The 10,294-nt window shown below is 32.9% G+C and overlaps 1 protein-coding gene across 1 annotated transcript; it reads right to left on the bottom strand.

The window, feature by feature from the left end:
* Positions 1 to 3,846: 3,846 nt before the first annotated feature.
* Positions 3,847 to 8,977, bottom strand: LOC143083325 (short-chain collagen C4-like). The gene is made up of 5 exons (XM_076259586.1): positions 8,890 to 8,977; positions 7,151 to 7,330; positions 5,602 to 5,664; positions 4,534 to 4,770; positions 3,847 to 4,112 (listed from the first exon to the last, which is right to left on the bottom strand). Exons 1-5 carry the CDS (start codon positions 8,960 to 8,962, stop codon positions 3,874 to 3,876), a joined length of 792 nt encoding a protein of 263 aa, XP_076115701.1. The 5' UTR covers positions 8,963 to 8,977; the 3' UTR covers positions 3,847 to 3,873.
* Positions 8,978 to 10,294: the final 1,317 nt, after the last annotated feature.

Here is a 10,294-nt window from a genome sequence, read left to right on the forward strand (position 1 = left end):
GTCCGTAAAATTTACGAAGGGATGATTTCAACTTCACCATTTGGAACTCTTGGTTTAATAGCTTCCTTGTGAGCAGTAACCCTCTATCAAGAAAATCATGATAGGAAATGCAAGCACGGGAATATCGTATCAATTGGGAGATATATACCCCGTATGCAGGTGCTGCTGGAATGTTGCTACTTAGAAGTGGAAAGTTCACAATTGGAAAGCTGAAATCATCTCTTTTGTCGTAAAGTTTTGGTTTCAACCGACCCTCATTGTCAATTTCTAGATGTAAGTCAAGATATGAAGCCGACTTAACTGTATCTGTAGTAGCCTTTATCTCCAATTCGATGGGATAGATGCGTTCCACATAGTCACCAAATTTTGAATTGTTTAGTGAAAGAACGTCATCTATATAGCGGAAAGTAGAGTTATAGGATATTGCTAACTTCTTATCTTTCTTCCTAAGAAGTTCCTGCATGAAGTCAGCCTCATAATAATAAAGAAACAAGTCGGCAAGTAGAGGGGCACAGTTTGTTCCCATTGGGATGCCGACAGTCTGTTGAAAAACACGTCCTCCGAACGTTACAAATATGTTGTCAATCAAGAAATCTAGCATCTTGATAATATCGGTTTCAGAGAATTTTTTGTTTGAATCAGAGTGATTCTTTACATAGTATGATTTATCCCTCCCTAAGACAAGATACTTGTATCTACGTTGGCCATTCTTTTTTATGAAGCAAAGTAATACCAACTCTTTCAATTTGTCTTTTAGTTTGGAATGTGGAATACTTGTGTAAAGAGTAGAAAAGTCAAATGTTTTAATACTGTTACAAGATGAAAGAGAGTTAGATTGTATGTACTCTAAAAGATCTTTGGAATTTTTAAGTATCCACATCTGATTCACGCCACCTCTAGAATAGACAGTTTCACAATAACTTTGAAGCCCGTCTTTGATAGCTGATAAAATAGATGTTAATAATTTAGAAAGAGGTTTCGTGGATCAATTGGAAGACCCAGCAATATACCGTTGTTTGTAAGGACACTTATGTAGTTTAGGTATTCAATACAGTGATGGAAGATCCAGCTCTTCATCTTTGGTTGAAATACCAAAGGAACAAAGAACAGACCTATGATTATCCAGGAATTCCTCTTTGGTAAGTGTCGTGAGGGTATATGTTGAGTTTCCAAGTGAATTGTCTATACCTAATTTGTTTATCAAGCAATTAATGTAGTGACTTTTACAGACAAAAACGATGTTATTTGGGGCTTTGTCTGCGGGGACAACAACATATTTATCATGGAGGTCGGATAAGTGTTTAGCAACATTTGGGTCTTTAAAGATTGACGTAGCATGGGCATTGATGGACCCATTCAGTTTTGTATTAACGACCTCACCGCCTTAATCCATTCGGATAGAGTGTCTACGTCTTCCTTTTCACGTTTAGCCCATTGTCTGGCATAATCCTCGACTGAGTCCATCAAAATTTTAAAGTTGTATTTCCAATTGATGGATTTAGGCTCACGATATTTCGGACCTTTCGATAACAATCGCGGCAAATTCCATTAAATTGATAACATTGTGTGAATAAATCAAACACACATAACTACGTTTTAAAAATGCTAACACCATTTAAGGGAAACAACTGCTTCTGCTGGTTTAAAAAGATATCCCCTCCCCCTTACAATCCATTTGAAGAGTTATCTTGACAATACATGGTGCCAAGTACTTTTAACTGAATTAAGTGCCAACACTAGCTACATACTCAACAAATGTTCTCTTACGGTTGATATTTTTCAAGGTCATATATCTTTCACCAAAATGTACACAAGGACGATACATGTTCAGCTTCCATGTATTACCAAGCTTCTGCAAACGTCCAAACTCTTTGTAGCCAAATTGACCTTTGATTTTTCCCACAATGCTAATGTCATCAGACAACTGAAGGATCTCAATGTTGAAATATCTTGTCTATTTTTACAGCAGTTTCTACGGAAAACCACAAACAGGCAAATGTTAACAGTAAATCATTGCCCTGATCTTATATCTTGACTGCAAATCACAAGAACACATTAAAAATAATTGCAACATCCTGTGGACATAACGAACAACTTTGGATAAGAAAAAACCCTGATAATTTGTAAGGTTCACAGGAACAGTTATAACAAGAAAAATGGTCTCCATAGAAATAATCTTAAAAGTAATCTAAAGTAAATGAATTTTCCACCAGTTTGATTACTATAATATTGTAGGTTTTACAGCATGCGTAGTACACATTCTGTACTAAATTATACTTTGTTGTCATCTCAATTACCGAAGCCATTTGCAATAACTCTTTGTTCCTTAAAAGAACTGTATGTTTTTACAAGCGTTGCACACAAAAAACAATGTTTCAGAATTAAAACACGAATTGCATTAATCTATTTGAAACAGAAGGGAAGCAGACAGGAATTAGCAGTGATAACAAAGAAAAATTTAACTCTTAACATGGTTAGTATCAAAAGCGGGATATATGTTTGATATCATGCATGTGACGAATATCAAATCTTGTGAAAACACATACAACGCAAGAAAATCAAAGGACAGGAATAAAATCATCATACCAATTTGGTAAGATCTTTTAAAAGAAAAATAGAAAAATCTTATTAATAACAGATTCAATCCATCATCAGAAATGATGAAATAATTAAAATTAACAAGATGTTAAATTAGAAATTAATTCATGGGGGCTTGAATATATCGTGATTTTACCACGGGTTGGCCCTTTATGACAAATATTTTACCCTGAGCGATAGCGAGGGGTAAACTATCGACATAAAAGGACAACCCGTGGTAAAATCACGATATATCGAAATAATTCATGGGGGCTTGAATATATCGTGATTTTACCACGGGTTGTCCCTTTATGCCGATATTTTACCCCTCGCTATCGTGATTTTACCACGGGTTGGCCCTTTATGACAAATATTTTACTCTGAGCGAAAGCGATAAACGATATATTCAAGCCCCCATGAATTATTTCGATTCTATTAGGACAAATACGGCAATTCTTTTGGATCGAAGCGCTCTAGGTGGAGGCAAGTATTTGTCATTCCTATAAATAAACACACTATTAAATTGGCGTAAAAAAAACGGAGCAAACTGAATTAGTGACATCCTTAAACTATTTACATAACGTATTTAGAATTTAAATGATAATTTATTTGTATATCTTAAATATATAAATATATAAACACATATGACTTATAACACATTTCAGCATCGTTTTCGGTCTTACAAGCGTGTTTTTCCCCGTAAAATGCTTATACTCTTACGACATCTTTCTATGACGTCGGGGAGCTCATTCATAAAAAAAGCATATGCCGTGGTAGAACAATCGGAACAGCCCTGGCAATATATTCATATTTTACCACGGGTGTGTACTCAAAGCGTTTGAAGGACGTCATATTAGAATAATAAATATCAAATTGATAATATTTTACCGCCACCTTTTGTCTAAACAAACAAACAAACACAAAAATAAATGTGTTTCCTCTTGTGGAACTCATGACGACTATTCAAGAAAGAGGTACCGTGCGCGGAAACAATAAAAATTGGACTAAACTAATTATTAGTCGCTGTAACTGCTGGTTATATCTCAATCTATTGGATTGTTTTTAAAGTTCTGATGTATATAATACGCTTAGATTGTAAATAATTATTTTGCATATTTTGTAATTGTTCTAAACCATTGAATTAAATATCAAATACAGCAAAGTTGACCTTCTATGAAAAGTCCATTTGTATTTACAGTAAATTTTGGTCATGGTATTCATCAATCTTCTCATGTTAACAGAATTGTATTTTTAAATAAAAAGAAAGCATTTAATAGATGTATTTGCTTTTATCAACTATTTTGTACAAACAACGCATCGAACATCTGTCGCATCTTTGTATGGAGGGCACCTCAAACTGCCACATTTGGTTCTGATTCCATAGAATAAGGCCCCGTCTTCATTTCCAGCTTTATTGTCGAGAGGTTCTGCATTTTTGTCAATACATGCATACTCCTTACTGCTGTGACGTTTATGATCCGTCATAAGATAACCACTGTATTCCGATGTCCAGCCCTTGTAGCATGTTTGTCTTCCTGTAATGACAACAACTGTGTTTGCTATAAGTTCATTATTGTCAGATATATCTTCGTCTGATTTTCTAAACGCTGGTTTGCTTCGTTCACACATGTAATTGACTAATGTTCTTTAATTTATCAAATAAAAGTATTTTGATTATCAAAATCTATTTAAGTTGGAGCTTTAACTTTTTGTGTTACTGATAACACTAATCAACAGGTACAGTAACTTCTTGTTTTTAATTTTGTTTTGTTGTATTTTTTTTATTGTTTGTTTTATGTTTAAATGGTGAGCATTGATAAACTTATTTATCTAAATTGTATTCAGACTATTCAATGGGAAAAACAAAACATATGATGCACTGCAAAACAAAAATAGACAGGAAATAACAATAAAATCTAATAAGATAAAACTGTAAAATAAATAATCCAACTATACCTGGAATCATCAGATGAACAGATCTTCTTCTTTGGAAACAAACAGCGCATGGTACTTCTTTTTCGCGCATATCCCCTTTCATTCCTGATGGTTTGTACGATGAACCAATCTCATATTCCGAACCAAATAATTGGGCATTGTCATCTTTCTGTGACTCTCCATTTTCCGGATCATTTGGTAGACAAAGATAGTTTACACCTCCAGCTTTGTTTCCATGGTAATTTCCTCCAACCTGTCCTACGTTACAGAAATGTGTTCCATTTTTCATTATGAACAGTATTGTACAAAACATCGAAATAATTCAGTAATATTGTAGTGTAACATTGACATTAATTTTGTTATAGTAAAAACTTGGTGAACGGTAGAAAAAAGGGGATTAAGGCGGTTAACAATAAGCAATGCAAACGTTTTGTACATTATGTAGTGGGGCTTAAAAACTTATAGATTGAGTACATATATAACTCTTTCCAAACATTTTTAATAACACAAATTCATACCCTATCATTCATTTTTTCACATAAGATATACCTTTTGCAATCTTACTTTCAAGGGCAGATACATATATTTGACAAATATCTCGACATGCATTTTCAGCTGTCGTAGTCTCATGTGAGAAATAAAAATCGACATAAAATCTATGTCAGTTGCTTATGATTCAGTCAACCTTGTCATATATTTATCTTAATTTTTGACTTAATGACATATCATGAAACTTTAAAAAGTGACATGTTCTAATGGGTCATCCATGCCACCTATCACCAAGTGACCCCTTCCTCATAAAAAACGAAATCAAAATGGTCATGCTTAAATATATAATCTACAGCTTAATTTTTTAAGAATCAAAATGAGTGAGTGTACGTCAATCTTGAAAATTTCTCCAACTAAGTTTTTTACATATATTTATTGTCTCCGATTTTTTTACACAAATTATGGCTAGTTAAAATATAATCTTGATACTTTTGGCAGTCCAACTTTCCCAATATAATAAAAACAGAAGCAGATCTTAACGAAGTGGAAAGAGGTCCTGTATCAGAACTGTATATTATGTATTTATTTTCTTTTGCTTACCTGTATAAACCATTTCTACTCCTTTCGGACATCCTTTCTTTCCCCAACGTACATATGTTACACCTACAAATGTACGTAAATAAACACTAAATTTTATCATCGGTATAAGAAAATAATTCGTTAATATAACTCAACATACAGACATCTTATACGTTCAGGAATTTCACATCTAATCTTTTATGGTAATAGTCTTTACAAAGCAAAAAAATGTCAGTATTCGTCTCAAAAGTTTACACAACCTTTAAACAGACTTTTTAGAAGGGATATAGTTACGATACTGTTGTCAGGTCATTAAAGATTGCATATTTTGGCTTAAATATTGATTCACTTATAGGGTCTTTGAATCGAAACTAAACACATCTATTTAAAAACAGTTGTTGGCATGACACGGGTTATGTTCTTCTCATATATTTTATGATAGCATGATACAAAACCCCTAACGGAAGGATTGTGCCTGATATTCATACGATGAAGACATAATCTTTCAATCAGTTTAATTGAGGCCTGGAGCTGGCATGTTAGTTAACTGCTAGTAGTCTGTTGTTATTTATGTATTATTGTCATTTTATTTATTTTCGTTTGTTACTTCTTCTGACATTGGATTCGGACTTCTCTTGAACTGAATTTTAATGTGCGTATTGTTATGCGTTTACTTTTCTGCATTGGTTGGAGGTATAGGAGAGGGTTGAGATCTCATAAACATGTTTAACCCCGTCACAATTTAGCGCCTGTCCCAAGTCAGGAACTTCTGGCGCTTGTTAGACTTGTATGATTTTTAATTTTAGTTTCTTGTATATAATTCGGAGTTGTGTACTAGTATACATATCTTTTAAGGTACCAGCTGAATGACGCCTACGGGTGTGGGAGTTTCTCGCTACATTGAAAACCCATTGGTGGCCTTCGGCTGTTGTCTGCTCTATGGTCGGGTTGTTGTCGCTTTGACACATTCCCCATTTCCTTTCTCAATTTTATTAGTAATAGTAAAGTGTGTTGATTTGCAAAATGTATCATTAATTTTGCCTCTAAATTCTAAATTACGTGCTTGTGATACATTATGCTGATGTGATTTAAATGAAATTATTTAAATTTGGAAATGCATGCACAACCAGATTCATAAAGCACGAATAAAACTTTTTTGTGATTTCTTCATGTACTTTTTATGTCTCCCTTCCTCTCACAAGCAAAGCGGATATTCAAAAAAAAAAAAATACATGTTAGGCAGGAATTGGTGTCGATGGGTGATGTTTGATTGTTAATTGACCCTTTTTTTAATTTTTCACATAAAATTAAATCTGTTTTGTTCAGCTGCATTATTTCATCATTTAAAAAAGGTATGTTTTATTATTGAAAAGATGCAATATCTTTTGTGTATTTTTGATTTAGTTTTGACATTAATTTTATGTTTCAATCTTTTGTATAAAATTGTGTATACGTTGTTTTCTTGTTGTTTTCTTTCTTTCGTTCTTGCTTTGTCTTGTATTGTTTTGTTTTATTTTCCTTTTTTAGATCTATTTTTTTGACACAAGTTATACATATTAAATATTCATGCCTGAAGCAACCGGCTTTCCTGTTGAAATGCCTTCCTCTTTTCTAGTTGTACGAAGATAATGCTTCATTAGAAAAGACTGGTCAGATGCCGATAAGTCATAATCTTTACAATCATGACATTGCACAAGGACCAAGCTTGTTGTTACAACAACTACCAAAGCTGACAGGAACATGCTAACTGCTAAAATATAAACACGATGCATAAGACATTCTTAAATATCTGTCAATTCAACACTATGAAAAAGACCTTTACGACTCAATGGTTGGTAAGGGAAGCATTCATCATTCTGTTAATGTAGTAATGCGTACATTTAACCAAAATGTTCAATTGAATGAGAAAAGACACATTTGCATAGGTCATTGCTTATTGTTTTTTTTTGTTTTTTTGTTTTTTGTTTTGTTTTAGTATAAGTAGGGCAATATTTTCAAATTACACAACCACTATTAAAATGTTTAGTCATGCAATTTCAAATTAATAAGAAAAAATGGAACGTTGCGATAACTTGAGGTAAAAGCCTTGTTGATCTGAAAGACTCCCAACAGTGTAACAGTTGTTACGGCTGTTGATCTTACTGAAGGATTAAAGCAGTTCAGTTCATGTACATTTGTACATGACTAATAAATTAAAAAAAAATTATGTAAAAACGATAGAAACAAAAACGCAAAGGGTTGTGTTTAAATTTAGATTCGAAATGGCCAAATTCAAAAAGTATATCAAAACATAACAACATTGTACTTGATAGAAAAATCTTATAAAAAGAAATCATATCAGTTACTATATGTCATAAAATGCTTATATCCTGTGATTCAAATACAGTTCATATATATTCTTTGTTCGTAAAATCTAAAACAAATTGAGACTCTGACCGAGGTCGCACATCAAATATGTCAGTTTCATTGTATAAATCCTTTCTCTGACTCGAATGCACTTTTGCAACTTTTTGTTCAACCGCAATTATTTTATCAATTCTCCGGAAGACACATATGAAACATCACATTAAATGAGTAAGTACTGCAAAACGTTAGTTCGGAATGAAGGACAGGTTTGGACTGTTGGTGTAATGTATGGAATGTTTGAAACGTGCTGGAATTTAAACCACTACGTACCAACCCTTCAAAATGTGTTTCAAATGTTTTTTGCGTGGAAAGTGCTTAACATCGTACAAACAAAGGGCATTGAAGTTCACGATACAATTCCAACCGAGTATGGCTTCGTATTTATACAGCTCGCGTTCTGTTAGAGAAGTCTACATTACATTATTCTGATACGAGGACACCCTTAGGTTTATTTAATATTGTGAAATAATTTAATGATTCGGAACAGTTACATGTGATAACATGTGTAACTTTTAGATATGTTTTGGACAATGAATTCAATTAGAAAGGAGTATACAATTTTGTTCATAAAAAAGTAACATCAAGTTATCAAAACAATTTACATGAAAACACATTTTGACAGTAACATTTCAGTTTAACTTTCAACCAACTACATGTAGTAATATTTTTTAAACTAAATAGTATAAACGCATAAACACGGTGAATTTGAATCTTTATGCAGGAGGAATCTTCTGAGAGTCAATGGTGAAAGGAAGCACATAGAATAGGCGATGCAATTAACTCCTAAGAGAAAAAAAAATGTCAGAGAAAAAAAAAACATAGTCAAAATTCCCGAAGGACACAAAATGTGTACGTCGTACTAATAAAAAGACGTTTATAAACAATCAATAAGAAACGGCTTACCTTTTTTTCTTTTACTGTCGCAACAAGAAGTCACTATAAAGTCTGTATATGGATTTGTGCTTGAAATTGGCATGCATACATGGAGGCTGTGCAGTTCATCAATAAATGCGCATCTGTTGTTATGAAGTTAATGAGAAGATTGCATGCATGGTGTATTGATTAAGTATAATGTTTACATGTACATGTTTTTTAAAGGTTACCAGACTAAATGCGCTTACTTTTGCGATTTTTTTTCCCATAGTCAAATATGCCAGTAGCAATACTAAAAAGTTCGTTCATTACCAATTGATAATTAAATTACATGATTGTATGATTCATTATAATACGTTATTCTGAATGGCTAAATGCAATCTCGCGTTATTCCTCAATGAACTTCATTACAAAGTTAAAAAAAATTGTTCAGAGAACAATTGAAGGCCTTTCCACATCAAAGAAATTTTGAAAAGAAGCTAGTATCTTCAGACTGAAGCGGTAAATAATGGTTTTGATATGCTTGAAAGTGAACTAAAGAAGATCATATGCTACTTCCGGTTAAGTAAATGTTACTTTTGGTCTCATATGATAGTTTCTTTCACACTGATTCCAAAAATGTATACTTTCTATATACATTTGCCTGTAAACTGGGATATAATTGACAACTTCTGGTTTACAGAAAGTCACTTCTAGTCTTTAGTCATACGTAAATGTAACTATTTAAATTACAAACATATGGATTCTGAATACTTTGATATGAAAAAAGTGCAAACATAGCTACTTCCGGTTCTCTCAAGGTCACTTCCGGTTGTTATTTTGCAAGGTAACATGTCACCTTACCTTTTGTACAAGGTCATATGACTTAAAAATGAGCTTAGTAAATACAAATGTAACCTTATATCAAGTCACTTCAGGGGCAATAAATCCTATCGGATGCCATTTAATTGTATCGGACCAAATGTAACATATCTTCATTACAATAAAGCAAACATGTTGCACTTGTTCTTTAATGTATATCTTTAAAAGTGTCGGAGAAAATCTCAAAACACGGAAAAGTCAAAATTTAGAACTTGACCCTGACCTTTAACCTTGACCTAATTTTCTAAGTAAGGACCTAGGTGCCTAAAATAAAAACATTCCAGGGTTATATGGTTAATAGTTGATGAGTTGAAAACACATACCGACAAATTTATTTTGTAAAGGAAGATAACTCCTATAAAATTTCATCGAATCGCTTCGTTCCAAATTTACCAAACAAAAATTCCAGAGGATGTAACAAACAATTTGTAAAAAGAATTTTGTCGATATCTTTTTTTTTGTTACAAAGGAAATGCACTCTGATGATAAACAGTGAATAGAGAGTTAACTCTTACACATAAAATGGTTCAGGGTGAAATTTAAAAGCGAATAATCTATACGATACAAAATGAGA

The sequence above is a fragment of the Mytilus galloprovincialis genome, chromosome 7, assembly GCF_965363235.1.
Source record: "Mytilus galloprovincialis chromosome 7, xbMytGall1.hap1.1, whole genome shotgun sequence".
In the NCBI taxonomy this organism is placed as follows: domain Eukaryota; kingdom Metazoa; phylum Mollusca; class Bivalvia; order Mytilida; family Mytilidae; genus Mytilus; species Mytilus galloprovincialis.